Source organism: Aethalodelphis obliquidens, unplaced genomic scaffold (genome assembly GCF_003676395.1).
Source record: "Aethalodelphis obliquidens isolate GAN/ISIS:26980383/991018 unplaced genomic scaffold, ASM367639v1 scaffold24, whole genome shotgun sequence".
Classification (NCBI taxonomy): domain Eukaryota; kingdom Metazoa; phylum Chordata; class Mammalia; order Artiodactyla; family Delphinidae; genus Aethalodelphis; species Aethalodelphis obliquidens.
Genome location: NW_020837968.1, coordinates 20447857 through 20471741, shown reverse-complemented (window position 1 = coordinate 20471741; position 23885 = coordinate 20447857). Strand labels below are relative to the sequence as shown.

The 23885-nt window shown below is 41.0% G+C and overlaps 1 protein-coding gene and 1 pseudogene across 2 annotated transcripts in view; one reads left to right on the top strand and one right to left on the bottom strand.

Moving 5' to 3' along the window:
• The window catches only part of SMYD3 (SET and MYND domain containing 3), a 717667-nt gene extending 697386 nt beyond the window's left edge, over positions 1–20281 (bottom strand). The window contains exon 1 of one of the 2 annotated variants that reach the window (XM_027122400.1): positions 19998–20281. In XM_027122400.1, coding sequence (XP_026978201.1) covers positions 19998–20161 — 164 coding nt within the window. In that variant the 5' untranslated portion in view covers positions 20162–20281. The remainder of the gene's footprint in view (positions 1–19997) is intronic. The other variant, XM_027122399.1, reaches the window with a different exon arrangement.
• Positions 20282–20763: 482 nt separating this feature from the next.
• Positions 20764–21981, top strand: LOC113628678 (translocon-associated protein subunit alpha pseudogene; annotated as a pseudogene).
• The last annotated feature ends 1904 nt before the right edge of the window (positions 21982–23885 follow it).

Sequence of the window (23885 nt, the reverse complement as noted above, 5' to 3'; positions counted from 1 at the left end):
ACGAGCAGACACTTAAGGACAGCTCTTTTTCCTTTCCTTTTATTTTACTTTTTATCATAGAAAATTTCAAACATTCCCCAAAGTAGAGAGAATAGTACAATATACCACCCCCCCAACCAGCTTCAGAAATTATCAACACATGACCAATCTTGTATAACTTAAACCCCACCAACACCTCCCAACTACATCATTTTAAAGTAAACACCAGGGAATTCCCTGGTGGTCCAGTAGTTAGGACTCCAGGCTTTCACTGCCAAGGGCCCAGGTTCAACCCCTGGTTGGGGAACTAAGATCCCACAAGCTGCATGGCACAGCCAAAAAAAAAAAAAAAAAAAATAGCAAACACCAGACAACCTGTCACTTCATCCATTATCCATCTCAAAAAGATAAAGCCTTCATTGTTTTCATTTTTTAACTTTTCATTTTGAAATAATTTCAGACTGATTAAAAACAAGTTGCAAGGAATAGTAAAGAATTTCCATATGTCCTTCACAAGGATTCCCCCAATGTTAATATCTTTACATAACTAAAGAACAATTATCAAAATCAAAACATTAACATTGATTCAATACTATCATCAAATCTATGGGGTTTATTCAAATTTCATCAGCTGTCCCACGAATGTCCAATTTCTGATCCAAGATCACACTTTGCACTCAGTTGCCATGCTTCCTTGATCTCCTTTAATCTTGGAGTTCTTCAGTCTCTCCTTGTCATTCACATCCTTGATACTTTTGCAGGGTACTGCCTAGTTATTTTGTAGACTATCCCTCAATTTGGCTTTCCTTGAAGTTTCCTCATGATTAAATTCAGGTTACGCATTCTGGCATCTATACATCACAGAAGTGGTGCTGTGTCCTGTTCAATGTATATCAGGAAGCACATGATGTCAGTCTGTCCTGTTACTGGTGATACTAACTTTGATCACCTGTTTTACATTGTAAAGTTACTGTATTTTTCCCTTGTACTTAATAAGTATCTAGTAAGAAGACTCTTTGAAATTGTGTAAATATCTATTTCTGATCATACCCTTGCCCACTTATTTTAGCATCCATTGATGATTTTTGTCCAAAGGCACTGGATTAGATTCCTTCTGAGATCCCATCCAACTCAAACATTCTATCCCATGATTTTATTAACACCTCAAATTAAGAATTTCACCTTTATTTGGTGAAACTTGGAAACTTTAGACAGCAAGACTGCAGTGGGGGAGGTAATTTGCATAAACGCCACACTGATTAAAATTTCACAACACTGAAACACAGATTTATTTTATTGATGCTCTTTACCTAAGCAAGCAAGCCAGAAATATAAAGAGACTTACATACAAATTGTTTCTATAGTCTCTCTTAAGTAAATGTATGGTGGGATATTCATAACTCTAGAGGAAAAAAATCATATGAGTCTCCACAGATGAAGGAAATGCCTTAGGCAGAACTCAACACCTCTTCTTAATTAAAAACTCATGAGAGAGACTGGGAGTCAAGATGGCATACTAGGAGGATGCAGAATTCATGTCTCCTCACAACTAGGGCACCCACCAGCCACCGGTGGGGGACCACATACACCTAAGAGGATGGGAGGAACCCCCAGGGACCAGCTTGTGGGATCTTGGTTCCCAGGCCGGAGGTCGAGCCTGAGCTCCTGTGGTGGGAGCTCCAAGTCCAAATCTCTGGACTAACAGAGAACCTCAGACCCCAGGGAATCTCAATCGGAGTGAGGTCTCCCAGAGGTCCTCATCTCAGCACCAAGACCCAGCTCTATCCAACTGCCTGCAAACTCCAGTGCTGGACGCCTCAGGCCAAACAACCAGTAAGACAGGAATACAGCACCACCCATCAAAAAAAAAAAAAAAATGAAATGACAAAAAAATTTGTTACAGACAAAGAAGCAAGGTAAAAACCTACAAGACCAAATAACTGAAGACAAAATAGGCAACTTACCTGAAAAAGAATTCTGAATAATGATAGTAAAGAGGATCCAAAATCTTGGAAACAGAATGGAGAAAATGCAAGAAACATTTAACAAGGATCTAGAAGAACTAAAGAACAAACAAAACAAACAAACAGTGATGAACACAATTACTGAAATTAAAAATACTCTAGAAGGAATCAATAACAGAATAACTGAGGCAGAATAATGGATAAGTGACCTGGAAGATAAAATGGTGGAAATAACTGCCAGGGAGTGGAATAAAGAAAAAAGAATGAAAAGAACTGAGGACAGTCTCAGAGACCACTGGGACAACACTAAATGCACCAACATTCAAATTATAGGGGTCCCAGAAGAAGAAGAGAAAAAGAAAGGGACTGAGAAATATCTGAAGAGATTATAGTCAAAAACTTCCCTAATATGGGGAAGGAAATAATCAATCAAGTCAAGAAGCACAGAGAGTACCATACAGTATACACCCAAGGAGAAACACTCCAAGAGACATATTAATCAAACTATCCAAAATTAAATACAAAGAAAAAGTACTGAGAGCAGCAAGGGAAAGCTACAAATAACATACAAGGGAATCCCCATAAGGTTAACAGCTGATTTTTCAGCAGAAACTCTGCAAGCCAGAAGGGAGTGGCAAGACATATTTAAAGTGATGAAGGAGAAAAACCTGCAACCAAGATTACTCTACCCAGCAAGGACCTCATTCACATTCGACAGAGAAATTAAACCTTTACAGATAAGCAAAAGTTAAGAGAATTCACCACCACCAAACCAGCTTTACAACAAATGCTAAAGGAACTACTCTAGGCAGGAAACAGAGAGAAGGAAAAGACCTACAATAACAAACCCAAAACAATTAAGAAAATGGGAATAGGAACGTACGTATCAGTAATTACCTTAAATGTAAATGATTTAAATATTCCAACCAAAAGGGTTAGGCTGGCTGAATGGATACAAAAACAAGACCCTTACATATGCTGTCCACAACAGACCCACTTCAGACCTAGCGACACATACAGACTGAAAGTGAGGGGATGGTAAAAGATATTCCATGCAAACGGAAATCAAAAGAAAGCTGGAGTAGCAATTCTCATATCAGACAAAATAGACTTTAAAATGAAGACTATTACAAGAGACAAAGAAGGACACTACATAATGATCAAGGGATCGATCCAAGAAAGATATAACAATTGTAAATATTTATGCACCCAACAAATGAGCACCTCAATACATAAGGCGAATACTAACAGCCATAAAAGGGGAAATCGACAGTAACACATTCATAGTAGGGGACTTTAACACCCCACTTTCATCAATGGACAGATCATCCAAAATGAAAATAAATAAGGAAACACAAGCTTTAAAAGACACATTAAACAAGATGAACTTAATTGATATTTATAGGACATTCAACCCAAAAAAAACAGAATACACTTTCTTCTCAAGTCCTCAGGGAACATTCTACAGGATGGACCATATCTGGGGTCACAAATCAAGCCAGGGTAAATTTAAGAAAAGTGAAATCATATCAAGTATCCTTTCCAACCACAATGCTACGAGACTAGGTATCAATTACAGGAAAAAATCTGTAACAAATACAAACACATGGAGGCTAAAGAATACGTTACTAAATAACCAAGAGATCACTGAAGAATTCATAGAGAAAATCAAAAAATACCTTGAAACAAATGACAATGAAAACACGACGACCCAAAACCTATAGCATGCAGCAAAAGCTGTTCTAAGAGAGAAGTTTACAGCAATACAAGAAACAGAAAAATCTCAAATAAACAACCTAACCTTACACCTAAAGCAATTAGAGAAAGAAGAACAAAAAAAAACCCCAAAGTTAGCAGAAGGAAAGAAATCATAAAGATCAGATCAGAAATAAATAAAAAGAAAAGAAGGAAACAATAGCAAAGGTCAATAAAAATAAAAGCTGGTTCTTTGAGAAGATAAACAAAACTGATAAAGCATTAGCCAGAGTCATCAAGAAAAAAAAGGGAGAAGACTCACATCAACAGAATTCAAAATGAAAAAGAAGTAACAACTGACACGGCATAAATACAAAGGATCAAGAGAGATTACTACAAGCAACTATATGCCAATAAAATGGACAACCTGGAAGAAATGGACAAATTCTTAGAAAAGCACAACCTTCTGAGACTGAACCAGGAAGAAACAGAAAATATAAACAGACCAATCACAAGCACTGAAATTGAAACTGTGATTAAAAATCTTCCAACAAACAAAAGCCCAGGACCAGATGGATTCACAGGTGAATTCTATCAAACATTTACAGAAGAGTTAACCCCTATCCTTCTCAAACTCTTTCAAAATATAGCAGAGGGAGGAACACTCCCAAACTCATCCTACGAGGCCACCATCACCCAAATACCAAAATCAGACAAAGATGTCACAAAAAAAGAAAACTACAGGCCAACATCACTGATGAACACAGATGCAAAAATCCTCAGCAAAATATTAGGAAACAAAATCCAACAGCACATTAAAATCATCATACACCATGATCAAGTGGGGTTTATCCCAGGAATGCAAGGATTCTTCAATGTATACAAATCAATCAATGTGACAAACCACATTAACAAATTGAAGGAGAAAAACCATATGATCATCTCAATAGATGCAGGAAAAGCTTTTGACAAAATTCAACACCCATTTATGACAAAAACCCTCCAGAAAGTAGGCACAGAGGGAGCTTACCTCAACATAATAAAGGCCATATATGACAAACCCACAGCCAACATCGTTCTCAATGGTGAAAAACTGAAACCATTTCCACTGAGTTCAGGAACAAACAAGGTTGCCCACTCTCACCACTATTATTTAACATAGTTTTGGAAGTTTCAGCCACAGCAATCAGAGAAGAAAAAGAAATGAAAGGACTCCAAATTGGAAAAGAAGAAGTAAAACCGTCACTGTTTGCAGATGACATGATACTATACATAGAGAATCCTAAAGATGCTACCAGAAAACAACTAGAGCTAATCAATGAATTTGGTAAAGTTGCAGGATACAAAATTAATGCACAGAAATCTCTTGCATTCCTATACACTAATGATGAAAAATCTGAAAGAGAAATTAAGGAAACACTCCCATTTACCACTGCAACAAAAAGAATAAAATACCTAGGAATAAACCTACCTAAGGAGACAAAAGACCTGTGTGCAGAAAACGGTAAGACACTGATGAGAAAAATTAAAGATGATACAAACAGATGGAGAGATATACCATGTCGTTGGGTTGGAAGAATCAACATTGTGAAAATGATTATACTACCCAAAGCAATCTACAGATTCAATGCAATCCTTATCAAACTACCAATGGCGTTTTTCACAGAACCAGAACAAAAAAATTCACAATTTGTACGGAAGCACAAAAGACCCCGAATAGCCAAAGCAATCTTGAGAAAGAAAAACGGAGCTGGAGGAATCAAGCTCCCAGACTTCAGACTATACTACAAAGCTACAGTAATCAAGACAGTATGGTATTGGCACAAAAACAGAAATATAGCTCAATGGAACTGGATAGAAAGCCCAGAGATAAACACACACACCTATGGTCACCTTATCTCTAGGCAAGAGTATACAATGGAGAAAAGACAGCCTCTTCAATAAGTGGTGCTGGGAAAACTGGACAGGTACTTGGAAAAGAATGAAATTAGAATGCTTCCTAACACTATACATGAAAATAAACTCAAAATGGACTAAAGACCTATATTTAAGGCCAGACACTATAAAACTCTTAGAGGAAAACATAGAACACTCTATGACGTAAATCACAGCAAGATCCTTTTTGACCCACCTCCTAGAGAAAGGGAAATAAAAACAAAAATAAATAAATGGGACCTAATAAAACTTAAAAGCTTTTTGCACAGCAAAGGAAACCATAAAAAAGATGAAAAAACAACCCTAAGAATGGGAGAAAATATTTGCAAATGAAGCAACTGACAAAGGATCAATCTCCAAAAGATACAAGCAGCTCATGCAGCTCAACATCAAAAAAAAAACCAACCCCATCCAAAAATGGGCAGAAGACCTAAATAGACATTTCTCCAAAGAAGATATACAGATTGCCACCAAACACGTGAAAGGATGCTCAACGTCACTAATCATTAGAGAAATACAAGTCAAAACTACAGTGAGGTATATCACCTCACACCAGTCAGAATGGCCATCATCAAAAAATCTACAAACAATTAATGCTGGAGAGGGTGTGGAGAAAAGGGAACCCTCTTGCACTGTTGGTGGGAATGTAAATTGGTACAGCCACTATGGAGAACAGTATGGAGGTTCCTTAAAAAACTACAAATAGAACTACCATATGACCCAGCAATCCCACTACTGGGCATATACACAGAGAAAACCATAATTCAAAAAGAGTCATGTACCACAATGTTCATTGCAGCTCTATTTACAATATCCAGGACATGGAAGCAACCTAAGTGCCCATCGACAGATGAATGGATAAAGAAGATGTGGCACATATGTACAATGGAATATTACTCAGCTATAAAAAGACGAAATTGAGTTATTTGTAGTGAGGTGGATGGACCTAGAGTCTGTCATACAGAGTGAAGTCAGAAAGAGTAAAACAAATATCATATGCTAATACATATACATGGAATCTAAAAAAAAGGTTCTGATGAACCTAGGGGCAAGACAGAAATAAAGACATGGATGTAGAGCATGGACTTGAGGACACGGGGAGGGGGAAGGGTAAGCTGGGAGGAAGTAAGAGAGTAGCACTGACATATATACACTACCAGATGTAAAATAGATAGCTAGTGGGAAGCTGCTGCATGGCACAGGGAGATGAGCTCAGTGCTTTGCAACCACCTAGAGGGTTCGGATAAGGAGGGTGGGAATGACATGGAAGAGGGAGGGCATATGGGTATATATGTAGGCATTTTGCTGATTCACTCTGTTATACAGCAGAAGCTAACACAACACTGTAAAGCAATTATACTCCAATAAAGATGTTAATAAATAAATAAACTCATGAGAAAATGTAAATGAATGGATGCCTCCTTAACATGATAAAATATATGTACCTGAGTCGTAAAACCAGCACCTTAATTAATAAGGAAACCCTAATGTCCAGGAACAACACAAGAATGCCAACTATCTTCACGACTATTAAACATTGTTCTGGAAGCATTACTCAAAGTAATTAGCCTAGAAAGAACACTCAGAGGCATAAAAATTGAAAAAGAAGAAACTACGTGTTTGAAGATGACATAAGAGTACTCCTAGAAATTAAATTATCTGTAATTAAAACAGTGTGGTACCTATGCATAAATAGACAGATAAACCAATGGAAAAGAGGAGAAAGTCAAGAGTTAGACCCAATTAGTATATGATCTAGAATATGATTACTGGAGCCAATCATTGGGACAAAAATAATCTTCCTAATAAATGGAACAACTGGATATCCATTTGGAAAAAGATAAGATTAGATCCATTCCTTACACCATACATAAGAATAAACTCAAATGAATCAGAGATCTAAATGTAAAGATTTAAAGTATACAAATTCTAGAAAAAAACATGTGAATTACTCTATCACAAGAAAAGTTAAAACACAAATGACAACCAGAAAGAAAATATTTGCAATATTTCTCAAACATGAGACTAATATCTCTAATATACAAAAAAAGTTTTAAATCTGAAGGAAAGAACAAAAGTCTTATAGAAAAACAGGCAAAAGATATATAAAGACAATTCACAAAGAGATATTCATATAATCATGGCCTTTAAACATATGAAAAGATGTTTAACTTTATTGATAATACAATTTAAATGCAAACTGAAAACTATACTGAGATACCACTGTTCACCCATCAAACTGGTAAAAATTCAAAAGGTTGACAGTACACTGAGTCTGCAAAGCTGAGGGAAACCAGCACTCTCATACTGATATGTTGCTAGTGGAGTTGTGAAATGGTGCTGCCCCACACATAGGCATTTACACGTTCACCTAACAATCCCACTTCTAGGAATTTACCCTGAGTATATACCGGCAACAATATAAAAACACCTATGCGCAAGGTTATTGATTACAGCACTATTCACAATTGCAAAATACTGGAAATTACCTAAATGTCCAAGCATAGGAAATTAGAAACTATGGTACACACATAAAGTGGAGTACTTTGGAGCTATAAAAAAGAATAAGAAAGATCTCTGTAAATACGATATGGAGTAGATTTTTTAAGTGAAGAAAGCAAGTGCAAAAGAGCAAATAAAGTATGCTACCTTTTGTGTAAGAATGGAAAATAATAAACACATATATTTGCTTCTCTTTACCGAAGAGAGAGAGACAGAGAGAAGATAAACCAGAAAACAATGAACTTGCTTATCTACAAGGGGTGGCAGGGAGGAACAGTATGAATATGGGAGGGGGGCTAACACTTCGCTTTTTCATAGTTTTAGAAGCATGTGGATGTTCCATATATTCAAAATATAAAATTAAATCAAAAAGGATGAGGGGGAAAAACTAAAACTGAAAGCAAAGTGAAACAAATGAACTCAATTGTATTTCTTTTTTTTTTTTTTTAATTATTTTTTTGGCAGTGTTGGGTCTTCGTTGGTGTGCACGGGCTTTCTCTAGTTGCAGCAAGCACGGGCTTCTCATTGCAGTGGCTTCTCTTGTTGCAGAGCACGGGCTCTAGGTGCACGGGCTTTAGTAGCTGCAGCGAGTGGGCTCAGTAGTTGTGGCGCATGGGCTCTAGGGCATGTAGGCTTCAGTAGTTGTGGCATGCAGGCCCAGTAGTGGTGGCACATGGGCTTAGCTGCTCCGCAGCATGTGGGATCTTCCCGGACTAGGGATCAAACCCGTGTCCCCTGCATTGGCAGGCGGATTCATAACCACTGCGCCACCAGGGAAGTCACTCAATTGTATTTCTAATAAATACCAATAAATATAATGAAGGGGAAAAAAAGAAAGAATGTAAAACGAACACAGTATTTAACTGTATATTCTCAGTCTTTGGCAGAGTAGAGGGGAAAGGGAAATTGTAAACAAATTCTGTACTGTTTCAAATAGGGTCTTTTTTTTTTTTTTTTTTTTTTTTTTGTGGTACGCGGGCCTCTCACTGTTGTGGCGTCTCCCGTTGCGGAGCAAAGGCTCCGGACGCGCAGGCTCAGCGGCCATGGCTCACAGGCCCAGACGCTCCACGGCATGTGGGATCCTCCCGGACCGGGGCACGAACCCGTGTCCCCTGCGTCGGCAGGCGGACTCTCAACCACTGCGCCACCAGGGAAGCCCTCAAATAGAGTCTTTTTGGTAATGATGTGGGCAAAGCAATTCTGAAACAATTTTAGATATTATATAGAGTTGAACAAATGAGTAAATACATTGAGGCTTTCAAGGGCCAGAGTTCTCACTGAGCCAGAAAGGATATACAATTATGGGACCGGGAAAGGCAAGAAAGAACCCTGAGGAGACAAGTCAGAATTGAAAGTACTGATGTGAACTCATGATTTCTAAAATATGTGTACGTATGTGTATATGTATGCATATTTGCATGAACCTGCATACTTCCTCTGTCCTCTGAAAGAGTCAAAGAGCAAAAACATCCCAGGGGCAGTGAGCATATCTAGCGCTCAGATCTTGGTCTCTAATATTATTTCTCACTAAAAGAAACCAGGAATCCTCAGAGAAATACTGATTCCAGAGTTTTGGCAGGATGGGTACAGGATGAGTCTAAAACATCTGTTATGCCAGAAAGCAAGGAAGTGTTAAAGAAAAAAAAAAAAGGAGAGAAGAGAAGGAAAGAAAAGGAAGGGTAGGTAGAAAGAGAGAGGGAGGGAGAAAGAGAAGAAGGAAGGAAGGAAGGAAGAAAGGAAGGGTGGGAGGGAGGAATAAAGAAAACTTGGGGGCATATCACAAGGACACAGGATCTACCTTGAAAGGTTTCATACTAAAAAAAGATCTGGGACAATTTGAGTACCAAAACAATTAGGTACCTAATTAATTCTAAACCACTGAAAAAATGGAAATACTTGAGTCCATACTGATAATAACAAGATAACTAATAAGGAAGGAGGACAGGCTCTTACGGTGGAATGCTGAACTGAATGTCAACTGGTAAGTGTGGAGGAGTGCTATAGGTAAAAAATGAGCATTTTGCAACTACTATACCAAAGATTCAATCAATAGTCACCCATGGATGCATAAATCTCAGGGGAAATTTTAATGAACAGGATATTTCCATCTTACAACGTCTCCCCACAAACTGGCTGGGGGGAAAAATAATACACAGTGGCAAAAATAGGACAACAGCTTGACTGAGTGATCAGTTTAACACTATCAATGAAAGGACCCTGTTAACCTCCAGATGTGATACCTAAAATAAGGAATGTTCTGTTAAAAAGAAAAACATGTCTGCTGTAACTACTGAAGCTCGCCCCTAGAGCCTACACTCTGCAACAGGAGAAGCCACCGCCATGAGAAGCCCGCGCAACGCAACGAAGAGTAGCCCCAGCTCGCTGCAACTAGAGAAAGCCCGCGTGCAGCAACGAAGACCCAACGCAGCCAAAAATAAATAAATAAATAAATAGAATTTTAAAAATAAGTAAATGTTCAAAATGATCTTTAAAATAATTCCAGGTTCTCGTTTCATACTTTCTGCACACATAATACTAAAACTAAATTCCAGTCCATGATACATGAAAGAGATATGCACTTAGGAATCATTTCAACATCTGATTATGTATGTATAGTCTCGAATTCCTTTTCATCTTATTCAGGATGCTCAAATATCCACTGGATAAGTGTTTACTGAGTACTTACGTTAGGCTATAAGTCACTTCATCTACCCTTTTAAATCTCTGCTACGCGTGTGTGATCAGCAGACCAGCAGCTTTAGCATCACCTAGGAGTTTGTTAGAAACGCAGAATCTTACATGCAACCCAGACCTTACTGAAGCAGAATCTGCACTTTAACAAGATCTTCAGGTGATTCTTCTGCACATTAAAGTTAAATAAGGCCTCCTCTAAGTGACTTAACAGATTTATTTCTAGCTCCTACTACATCTGGTGCATGTAGAGTGATTCCCCAGAGCAGCTCTCTTCCATGCCATGACTCATACTTCTTGCTTTCTCCATCTCAACTCACTGCCCCCACAGTCATCAAGATAAGGTAAGAGAGAGCAGAGAACATGGCACAGGATATTTTATGGTAGACCTGGAAATGGCTTGTGCAACCTCTAGCCCAAACTCCATTGGCCAAAACTGAGTCACAAGCCCCAGTCTAACAAGGAGGCTTGGAAATGTAGTCATCTTATGTACCCACCCAAGGAAAATGAATAAAGTTTATAATGGATACTGTGATATCTCAGAAACACCATGGAAAGCTGAATAACCAGGCCTGAGCAAAGTCAGAGCAAGGAGAATTATGATGAGGACCATGAAGAGAAGTTCTACTTCTCTCAGTTCAAATTCTAATGCCAATGGCCAGCCAGTAAACTGGCTCACCTGGCTCACGTTTTATCAAGAGGTTCACTCTTGGTCTAATCAGCTGGCAACTCAAAGAAAAAAAAAAAGCAGACATAAACTGGCAAAAATTTCAAAGTCACCTTCATCCCAAGCAGCACCACCCTTTTATACAATTCCAAATGAAACAAAGACTTTCTCAACGTTTATTCAAATCTTTAATTACAAAAAGTGATACAAGCTTTGAAAAATACAAAATATATAAAGTACAAAAGGATATCTTCCCCCCTCCAAGTCCCATCCTCCGAAAGTAACCGTATTAGAATTCTGGGGTGTTCTTCCAGACCTCTTCTACACGCACAAGTACATGCACACAAAAATTTTATTTAAAATACACACATTGTTCTACAACTTTATTCACCCAACAATGTGTTACTGACATCCATCCACATCCACTGTAGAAACAGATCCACTTCAATCTTAACAGCTACATGGATTCTACAATATGGCTGCACCATAACTTAACCAGTTCCTATTAATGCACATTAAAATTCTCTCTCCTTTTTTCTTAATTACAAAAATGCTATACTAAGTATTCTTGTGCAACCATTGTTATTTTCATTTGTCAGAATCCCAAAAATACGGTCAAGAAAACACAGTGCTCAATTTTGCTAGGTACTACCAAATTGCCCTCCAAAGGAGCATACCAATTTACACTCTACAAATGTCTGAATGCTCTCTAGTTCATATCTGTGCTTACAAGGAACATAATAGACACTTTAGAGTCATTATGAGAATTAAGTGAAGTACTATTTAAGGTAAAGCGCTTAAAATCATGCCTGTCATTGCTTAGTAAGTGATAATCATATTAGCTACTGAAAAATAATTTTCAGTCATCATATACTGTGGTAACAAGTAAATGGAAAATGGCTCTCTTACTTTCCCTTAATAATCAAGGTTAATCACCATCGCAAGTCCCTTGACTCTTAAACGACCAGAACCAGCCAGAGTTAGAAGACGGGAAGCAAACGTTGAACAAGTCATACTAACAGAGAGGCACTAACTCCATACTTTGGTTCCTGATCCCAGTATATCCTGGCAGGTTACAAGAAAACCAGAACAAATATTGTTCATGGTTCACAACATACACTAGAGAACAAATCTGAGCCTCTCCAAATGTCACAAAAGACAGGTACAGTCTTTTATAACGGTGGTTCTCAAAGTAGGGTCCCGGGACTCCAAAGCCCTTTCAGGAGGCCCACGAGGTCAAAACTATTTTCATAATAATATTAAGACATTTTTTGTCTTTTTATTCTCTTTCTCTCACAATGTACAGTGGAGTTTTCTAGAGGTTAAATGACTTGTGATTTTACAATACACTAAATGCAGGAGCAGTTGTGAGAATCTGAGGGTGTTCTATTAAGCCAGACATTAGAGAGACATACAAAAATGAAAGTAAGCGAATTTTCTCAGCAAATTTTCTTTTGTTTTGCAAATACAGTCTGTGTCATTAAAATCCTTGTCAAAATGCAATGATTCATTATGTTTAAATCCAGTCGTCCCTTGGTATCTGCAGTGGCTTGGTTCCAGGACCCTCACAATACTAAAATCCTCGGACGCTCAAGTCCCTTATGTAAAATGGCATACTATTTACATACAACCTACACACACCCTTTCATATACTTTAAATCATCTCTAGATTATTTATAACACCTAATACAATGTAAATGTATGTAAATAGTTGCAAATAAAAGGTAAATGCTATGTAAATAGTTGCCTTTGCACTGCAAATTCAAGTTTTGCTTTTTGGAACTTTCTGGACTTCTTCTGTCCCCTGAATATTTTTGATCCATGGAGGGCTGACTGTATATTTCAAAACTTATCAGTTTTAATATTTTAAGCAGTAAAATCAATAAATATAACCACACTGCTTGCATGGTTATGTTTTGTTTAAACCCCTGCAGGGCCCTAAATAACTTTTTTTTTTTAAACCCTCCTATGAAATCTTTTTCTATAATTCTTAAGAGGGTAAAGTGGTCCTGAGACTGAAGTTTGAGAACCACGGTGTATGAAATCAGCTGCCTCAAATGACAGCATATAAGTCAAGAGAAGTCAAACCATAGGTATTAGCCCGCTGCTTCAATTCTCTTTCTGTGAAGGTCAGAGCCAACCTTGTAAGGAGTAGCACAGCTTCACAGAAGATTTCAGTGGGTCTCAGAGATGGCAGCACAAGTAGAAAAGGCAAATCCAAGGGCAGGAAAAAATGAGTGTTCCAATGAGAACAAATCAATGATTGCTCCATGACAAAAGGGTCTAAAATAAAAACCTGACACCAGCTGGCCAGGTTCCCAAACATGTGCTGCCATTTGGGGAACTCAGGATCCCTAACAAACTGGGCACTCTGTACCAGTAGAAGCCACAATAGCCATGGTGAGAGGAAGTCTGCACTGTTGAGTTCTAGGCACCAGCCTCCATCCCTGTCCCCATGGTTGCTCTGTTCTTGAGCCCCTGAACAAGCACCAGGCTGTCTGAAGAAGGAGAACTTACTGCTATCCACAAAGCAGGTCATCCTGTCTGATTAAGAACGTCCTCTGCTGTGGCAATCACATGGACCAAATGTTTTCAGGCTCAGGGCTCTGCCATACAGCCCTTCACCAAACTTCCATGCAGAAGAAAAGGTAGTAGCAAAAGAAACAGGAATTATAACTCCCACTTAAAAAGAAAAATGGAAGTCATATCCAAAGAGTCCTTTCCCAACCCACCTCATCAATCCTTCTACTTTATTTTACTCTAAGTCCTTGACCTTCCAGTAAGCCCATGAACCACTGTCCAGGAATGTGCAAACCCTGATTTCAATGCTCTCAAGGTCCTTCCCTTGAGAAGATTTTCCTAGTCTTTCCATCTTCCAAGCCCATCCCCCCAGGAAGAGTCTGCAATACTACAGCAGCTCACTTGCACCTGGTGCTGGGATACTTCACAAAACCAGCTGTAAACCCACAGAATGTCTTTTATACACTATTTGAACAGAAGTGAGTGCCTCCCTGTCCCCACTTGGCTCTTTCTGGTCAGCCCTTAAACCCCAGGTCAGGAAGCCAAAATGAGAATTCTGCCTTTGTTGAAACCATTCCTTCCAATGCCTAGCATTCTTGGTAACTTCACTTATTTAGAAGATTCATCTAACACCTCAGCCTCTCAGTCTCCTGATCATTCCAACATTTTTCTTATTCCCTACCTCAGTCACTTTCTGCATACCCTAAACCCTGTGGTACCAAATCACACACTACTTCTAAAGCATATATATGTCAAGTCACCCCATCCTCTGACCGCTCCACCATCGCTCTGAGCACATCAGGTCCTCTAATCCATTGCTTCCACCACATTTCACTGTTCATCACCTTCCTCATGACCTCAGTCCCTAGCTTAGAAATATGGTCCATGATTACACTCTTCCTTGCCCACGACTTCAGCTTCCTGCTTCCTCTCTCCACCCATCATGGTAACCAGGCAGCCCTGGGTGAGCCCAATTCTCACAGTCAAACTGCCAACCACTGGGAGAAAAGAGCACTAGTCTGCTAACTGCTCTCACGGTAAATAAATGAACAAAAGTTTTAAGTGGACCCTTAGCACTTCCCAGCAACCCCGCTGTATTTTCCTAAGCAATTCACTTTCCTCTCCTAGAAGAATATGTCACACCTTCTCCTCTCTGAGAATCTGTCACTCAGCAGCCGCCTCCCTAGTTGTCCTCGAGCCTTGCAGTCACTGCTGTTACCTTCTCGGGCACCTCTTCTTCTTACCCCAGTATAAGAAGGTATTCCCTCTTGCTTCCACCCCAGGTTCAGTCCTTGGCCAAGACGGATTACATCATCTCACCAGGGTTCTTTTTTTTGCCCTTTACTGCCTGATCATATTTACCCACACTGTAGCTCAAATGTAGTTGCTTTATTTCCTATAATTGATCTACTCTGTCTCATGAACATGGGGCTGTTTTTTCTATAATTAATCCAAGCTTCCTCAAGAACACTCACCCTAGTAAATAGCCAGAAATGTAATATTTGCCAAATAATATCTCAGTCTCTTCCAGTTAATATTCAGACATTTAAGTTTAACTCCTTACCAGAGCTGGTTTCAACAGTCGCTTTCAGGTAAATATTTCTCCAAGTGGGGCTTATGGGACATCCTTACGGTGGCAAGACCTCAGATCTTGACGTCTCTATGGATCCTCACTGGTCTCTGCTGCAAGGCAGTGATCAGGTCCTATGGCTGGACTGGTGCCATCTCACCTTTTGGGATGTCATGCTGCCTCCCACCTCTGGTCTCCATGTTCCTGACCTAGAGTCACACAGCCCTTTGTCATGATGCCTGCTGTTCCACCAGGCCTCTAAGCTTGTCCACATCCCTGAAGTGATATGAGAGCACTTCAGAATCCCCTGCCAGCACAGACTCATGCAGCCAGCCACTTTCTCTTACCACTGCTATGCCCTAGGCCCCAATGTTGGCACAGCAACAGCCTACACAGCTCTCAAGCTTACAAATAAGGAGCAGACCCAAAGGTCTTCTACTTTTTTTTTTTTTTTAAGGCCTTCTACTTTTGACTGACCCGTCAACCCATTTAATACCCTCACCCCAACCCCAGAACTTTGGCCAGACAAGGAAGGTCAGAACATATGTTTCTCACAATCTATTTCCCCCCCGCCCATCCCCTGCTTCCCATAAGCCACCAGGGCTGAAAAAAGATGGACTTTCCAATTCATTCTCCTTCCTCCTGGGAGGCACTAAGCCTCATACTCAGCTTTAGTGATGGAAGAAATACCCTCTTTACCCTGCAGAAGAAACTATTATTAGAGTTTGCCATGGAAGCTCTTGATAATGGAAACTGCAGGCAACTTGGAACTTTAGAAAACCAAAAACAAAGAATGACTTTAAATTCCCCAAAATATTATCCCTTCACAACTCCAACAGTTAGAATCACTTGTGTACTAGGTCCCAGAGATATAAAGATTAGACTTAGGTCACTAAAGTGGGGAGACCTACAAACAAAATAATTACAATGGAATTTTATGTGTTACATATACCAAAACAAACAGAAGACACAAATAACCCTTGTCAATCTTCTCCAGCTCCATCAAATTAAAAATGGATAAGAAAAAGGATAATATAAATTATTTCAGGTCACAATTTCATTGTCATTTAATCTTTCTCCAATTTATATACCTCATTCTTTCCCACTCACAACACAAAATACCAGGAGCCAATCCATGAAAAAAAAAGGAAAGGAAAGGAAAAGAAAAGGAAAGGAAAAAAGCAAGAGAAGTCATAAAGCAGGTTTAAGTTTCTCTATTAATAAAAATAAATATGCAAGAACTAAAGCACTAATCAAAACAGCCCAAGGCCAAAGGAAATCAGGTAGAATCTTATAACAATAAATGATCTGGAGAGTAATGAAGTAATTACAATAAATACCTGTTCTTTTATTCTATTTTGGCCCCCCCCCCCACTTCCCATGGAACTGTTGTTATTCGTTACAAACTAATATTTTCATTCCATTTCTTAATTCAAATGGAAGGCAGCAAAAGGACAAAAACAACTAGAGGAGAATTCTGCGAGATGTTCATACTACAAATTAAAAGCTTACTACATGCCAGGCACTGGAGTTTACAAAAATTGAAAGACATCTACTCTTAAGGACTTCACAGCTAATAAGAAACAAATTTTACTTACAAGGTGATAAGGAACACAGAATTGTATCCCCCCATTGATGAGCATTCAATATTGGTAGAAAACTGCATAAGACAACGCACCAAAGTTTGATTTCTCTAACACTACCCTCAGGCTGCAGTGATTCCCAGCTAAGCACTTCAGAAACACAACAACCACTGAAGCAGAAGTGTTCAACAGAGCTCCTACTACTAGGAGCACTAGTTCAGCACCTGTGAACTATGTCCTAGCAATCCAAAATTAAGTGCAGGGCTTCCCTAGTGGCGCAGTGGTTGAGAGTCCGCCTGCCGATGCAGGGGACGCAGGTTCATGCCCCGGTCCGGGAGGATCCCACATGCTGCGGGGCGGCTGGGCCCGTGAGCCATGGCTGCTGGGCCTGGGCGTCCGGAGCCTGTGCTCCGCAGCGGGAGGGGCCACAGCTGTGAGAGGCCACAGCAGTGAGAGGCCCACGTACCGCAAAAAAAAAAAAAAAATCCATTTGTTTGTTTTAGTTTGTTTTGTTTGGATCCTTGGCATTTACTGATATTACCTTTCCTATGTTTATGTTTGCTGATTTCTCCATTATAATATGCATATGGTGGGAAGTAGAACCTACCTCCTTTCTTAAAAGCCACGAAGGCCAACTACTCACCTTCTCAACTTCCCTTGTAGCTAGGATGCAGGCAGTGACCCAAGCTCAACCAATCCAAGACACCCACTGAGAACTTTGAATCAGAAGCTAATATCCGGAGTTCCCTGGTTGCCTAGTGGTTAGGATTCCGGGCTTTTACTGCCACGGCCTAGGTTCAGTCCCTGGTCGGGGAACTGAGATCCAGCAAGCCTCGCGGCACAGCCAAAAAAATTAAATAGAAAAAAAAAAAAGAAAGAAAGAGAAAGCTAATATCACAAAGAAGCATGGCTGAGCTGGCAACTTTCCAGCAATAACCAGTTTCCCAAGCAGCAGTGGCAGCGGCAGTGGTGGCAAGAATAGCAGCAGCAGTAGGGTCCAGTGTCATAGTGCTGGCGACACATGCTGCAGAACCCAGTATTACCAGGCAGCGTCAGAAGGAACGTACTCTCCAGGTCCCAACCCCATCTACTTCTGAAGTGCAATTCTGACTGTGCAACTCCCCTGGTTCCTGCCCATTTTCAGAGCTGGGTTTCCTCTAGACTTTAAAAGGATGCCAAGAACTCCCCAAAACTCTTTCATGAAATTCCTTTTCTCGTTTAAATCATTACAGTTCTTGTTAATAAGAAAAATAAGTGATAGCAGTAATGGAATTTTATTGGTAAATCAAGAAGTATGCCACATACAAAGGGCTGGGTTTGTGCAGTCTATTTGGAAAGTGGACAATTCCATGTTCCATGTGAACTAAAGTTCAGCTCTGATAATTCAATTAATAATCTGTCATCGTGTATTCATTCCAAAACTTTTCTATTCCAACTACTAAATAACTTGGCAGTCTGGTTTCATCTGCAAGATGATCCACATCTTCATCAATTAATGTTATAAAACTTAAGAAAAAGCAAGTTCTCTGTTCTGGACTACATTCAAACTCTAGAAACACCTCCAAAGGATTTAACAGGATGAACATCCCAGCTTTCTCTCTAATTTGCTTGAATGAGAATCAAAGGTCTATAACTTTCAATGTTGAAGCCTTCAGCATTTCATTTCTTGAAAGGAATGAATTGTTTTCAACCACACAGTTTACAAAACCTTCAAGGTGTTCACTCCTCAAAGAATTTTTTTTGTTGTTGCTGTTATCATTACTTCAGGAAGCAACAAATACAATTAAGTAACTTTAAAATATGAAAATAAATTCCTCAATTATGAACCAAATAAGGACATAGTAATACTAACGGTCAAGCTACTGATTTGAGCTTTGCCCTTACCCCCTCACCTCCATCCACCCCAATCCCAGACTAATAGGTCTGGAAGAGCAGTCATGGAAAAAAATCATCCCAGCCATCTAAAACAGAGCTCTTCTCCTTGACATATAATAGGAGCTCAAGAACAATTGTTGCTTGAATACAATTCCTATGACTGTGCATACATATTACACATTTCCATAAATTGCTCTCCCATAGCACTTTACATTGACCCAGTGCTTACAGGCTTACAAAATACTTTCACATGAATTCTTGCATCTAGATAGGCGGTTAAGAGTTAGACCTGCCTGCAGTCATTAAATGCAAAGCACACGATGGAACCTCAGTAACTTATGCTCCTACAGCACAGTACTGCATCTCTATTTCAGCCCTTCTGATACATTGTAATTAATTATCTCGCTCACTTATCTGCTCCTTAAGGATTCTTAAGGACGTCCCGTTCATCTTTGTATCCCCAGGCCAAACAGAACCTGGACCACAGGAAGTGCTCCGTGAACACCAAGATTCTTCTGCGTCCTGCGAGCCCCGCACTTTCTTGGCGAGGCCTCGGCTGTCAGCCTGACTTACACCATCCGTTCTCCCACTCACCCCACCTCCGCCAACTGTGATTTCCACAACGGCACCAATGAAGCTTATCGCCTGAGACACAGACTTTTGTTCCGCAGCAAAACTACCCACGGCTCAACGTTTCCCCTTAAGTCTGCCCAACGGCTCTCTCCAGTTAATACTACGGCGGGGTGGTAGCGGGTCCAGCTGGGGCTGCGTCTGGGGTCCCTCCAACCCCCGCCGCGGCAGCCCAGGGGACGGCCAAGCGGAGTCTGTCAGCTGCGAGGCGTCCCCGGGAGCCGCTCATCTGGGGAAGTGCGGGGCTGGGCATCTGGGCAGCACCGGCGAGACCTTGTGCAGCCACAGCCAGGGGGAGTCCCGGGGAGGGCTGCCCCCCCCGCCACGCCCTCAGCACCCCGGACCCCTCACTGCTCTGGACTCAGGTGGGCGAGGGAGGTACGTACCCGAGGAGGCAGAGGTCGCAGACGACACCACGACTCCCCTTGCACACCGTGTACGCCAAAGGATCCGAGCGGAAAAGCAGCTCTCCGGGGCGCAGTGGCGCCAACGCACGCAGCCCGTTTCCCCTGTCGGCGGTGCTGAACTTTTCCACCTTCGACGCCTCCATCCTCGCAGAGCTCCCGCACCTCAGGCGTCCGCCGCGTTTCGCAGCTGGCGTCTCGCTGGCTGCCGGGAGCCGGGCGCCTGCGCCTTGCGCTCACGTACCCCGAGGGGCGGGGCGGGCGCGACGGAGCCTCTGAGCATGCCCAGATGGAGTCTCGAGGTTGGTCCCGCTGGTTGGGGTGAGGGCGTTGCTGGCCTTCCCACCTGCTCTCCCAACCTTTCGGACCCGAGGCGGTTCCGCGAGGAGAGGCGGTGTTTTTCCCCTCCAACATTTTATTAGGATAATTTTAATGCAGACGGGAAGTTGAGAGCACAGTGCAGTGAACACCTGTATACCCTCCACCTAGATCAAACAATTCTTACCATTTTGCGGTTTCTGCTCATTTTCTCCCAGTATGGATGTACGTATGTGTGTATGTACGTGTGTGTGTTTATAAAAGTTGTTGAGGGCTTCCCTGGTGGCGCAGTGGTTGAGAGTCCGCCTGCCGAGGCAGGAGACACGGGTTCATGCCCCGGTCCGGGAGGATCCCACATGCCGCGGAGCGGCTGGGCCCGTAAGCCATGGCCGCTGAGCCTGCGCGTCCGGAGCGTGTGCTCCGCAACGGGAGAGGCCCGCGTACCGAAAAAAAAAAAAAGTTGTTGAACCGCTTGAAAGTTGTTGTGTTGAACCGTTTGAGTTGCAGACATCATAACGTTCCATAACTAATACTTTACATCATGACATGTCATAATTAAATACTGTAGCATGCATTTCCACAGAATAAGAACAATATGCTATGAAACTACAACAAACAGGGACCGGACGCCGGAGCGGCGGCGCCATGAAGTCCCTCCCCCGCCTGCTGCTGCTTCTCCTGCTGCTGTTCCCTGCCAGCCTCTTGCTCCGAGGAGATCCTGGAGGCTCATTGGCAGTGACTCGAGGTCTTACAGAAGATGAAGAAACAGTGGAAGATTCTATAAATGAAGATGAAGACGATGAAGCAGAGGTGGAAGATGATGAACCCACATATTTGGCCGAAGATAAAGAGGAAGAAGATGTATCTGGTGAACCTGAAGCTTCACCGAGTGCAGATACAACCATCCTGTTTGTGAAAGGAGAGTTTCCAGCAGATAACATTGTGAAGTTCCTGGTAGGCTTTACAGACCAGATTTTATTGTTGAATCTCTAGACACCTCATTCCGTTATCTTCAGGACTACCAGTTTTACATCCAGAATTTCACAGCTCTTCCTCTGAACACTGTAGTGCCGCCCCAGAGGCAGGCAGTTTTTGAGTACTCCTTCATTCCTGCAGAGCCCGTGGGTGGAAGGCCCTTTGGTCTGGTCTGAACTACAAAGATTTGAACGGCAACATTTTCCAAGATGCTGTCTTCTATCAAACAGTTACAATTATTGAGACAGAAGATGGGTTAGATGGAGAAACAGTCTTCGGGTATATGTTCCTTACTGGTCTTGGGCTCTTTGTGGTTGTTGGCCTTCATCAGCTCCTAGAATCTAGAAAGCACAAGAGACCCATACAGAGGTAGAGATGGGTAGGTCAAGTCAGAATGATGTTGACATGAGCTGGATTCCTCAGGAAACTTTGAATCAAATCAATAAAGCTTCACCAAGAAGGTTGCCCAGGAGACAGGCACATCAGTGGGATCTGATGAGTAAATCTTCCTTTGTGCAACAGTTCGGTCTTTACTTAACCTGCACTAGTGTTTTTCAACATGATGGGAATTAGTGCAGAGAAGCCCTATCACCATAGAAAGCAACTACTACTTATGTGTGGACTGAGCAATCAGAGTCAATAATATTGCTGAAAATCCACTGCATTTATTTTTCTAAAGTAACAAATCTGGGGACTCCCCTGGTGATCCAGTGGTTAAGACTCCACACTTACACTGCAGGGGACACAGGTTCCATCCCTCCTCGGGGAACTAAGATCCTGTATGTCATGTGGTGCATCCAAAAAATAAATAAATAAATAAAGTAACAAATTTGAGGGTTTTTTAACCATTAAAATCTATGTGTGTGCGTGTGAGCAGTTGGTCTTACCAGAATCATAGTTAACTACTTGAAGCATGCCTTTAGAATACTAAATATAATGCTATTGTCTCTTCCTTTTGGATGTTTTCTGACATTTTCCCCCAAAACTCAATATTTGCCCAATATGATTATAGACATCCTGCCTTGGACTGTTTTTAAAGAAAACAATGTTTTTTCCTTAGAATAGCTCAAATCCCAATTGATGGCGCACTTTGCATGTTGTTGCTGTTTTACAACTAGTATTCTAAAAGCACAAGCAGGAGTAGCTGCTTTTTAGCAATAGAAGTGGTTTGGTATTTTGCTACTGTTTACTATAATGCACACCTTCAGAAACCTTCCCAAATGAGTTCAAGGAATTTGGGGAGCTCTAGCACCAAAATTGGGAAACATGAATATTCTGGGTTTGATATATAAAACCAACTTCTCTCTTTTAAAAAGAAAGGGGCTTCCCTGGTGGTGCAGTGGTTGAGAATCTGCCTGCCAACGCAGGGAACACGGGTTTGAGCCCTGGTCCGGGAAGATCCCACATGCCACGGAGCAACTAAGCCCATGCACCACCACTACCGAGCCTGCGCTCTAGAGCCCGTGGGACACAACTACTGAAGCCCACACACCTAGAGCCCGTGCTCCCCAACAAGAGAAGCCACTGCAATGAGAAGCCCGCTCACTGCAGCAAGGACTCAACACAGCCAAAAATAAATAAATTTTTCAAATAAATAAAACAAAGGGAGGGAGGCAGGAGGGAGGATGTAGGGAGGGACAGAGGGAAGCAAGGGAAAATGGTACGTTTGTGGAAAGTGAGTTGTCCATTGTTCTATTTCTGACCCAAGAGATAGCTCTAGAATTTTAGACCACTCTTTTTTTTTTAATAGATCTTTATTGGAGTATAATTGCTTCACAATACTGTGTTAGTTTCTGCTGTATAACAAAGTGCATCAGCCATGTGCATACATATGTCCCCATATCCCCTCCCTCTTGAGCCTCCCTCCCACCCTCCCTATCCCACCCCTCTAGGTGATCACAAAGCACCAAGCTGATCTCCCTGTGCTATTTTACATTCGGTAGTGTATATATGTCGATGCTACTCTCACTTCGCCCCAGCTTCCCCCTCCCACCCCGTGTCCTCAGGTCCATTCTCTATGTCTAAGGTACATTTCTCTTATAATTAGTGATGTTGAGCATTGAGCTTCTTTTCACGTGCCTCGTGGCCATCTGTATGTCTTCCTTGGTGAAATGTCTATTTAGGTCTTCTGCCTATTTTTTAACTGGATTGTTTGGTTTTTTTTTTTTGATACTGAGCTCCATGAGCTGTTTGTATATTTTGGAGATTAATCCTTTGCCTGTTTTTTCATTTGCAGATATTTTCTCCCATTCTGAGGGTTGTATTTTTGTCTTGTTTATGGTTTCCTTTGCTGTGCAAAAGACTTTAAGTCCCATTTCTTTATTTTTGTTTTTATTTCCGTTACTCTAGTGTTTTGTTTTTGAAGAGATCATTGTTCTCTCCTTAATAGAAGCATCTTGCTTAAGAAAAGTTGCCTTGGTCTACAGACTATTAGTCTACTAACTAATCCTAATCTGTGAAAGAATTGGATAATTGTTAATGGCTAACCAATTGCTTTTTATCTAACCTTTGGGGTATTTTGGCTGTTGATTTTTTTTTGAGTTAATCTAAAGAACTCGAAAATTTTAAGCACTTAAG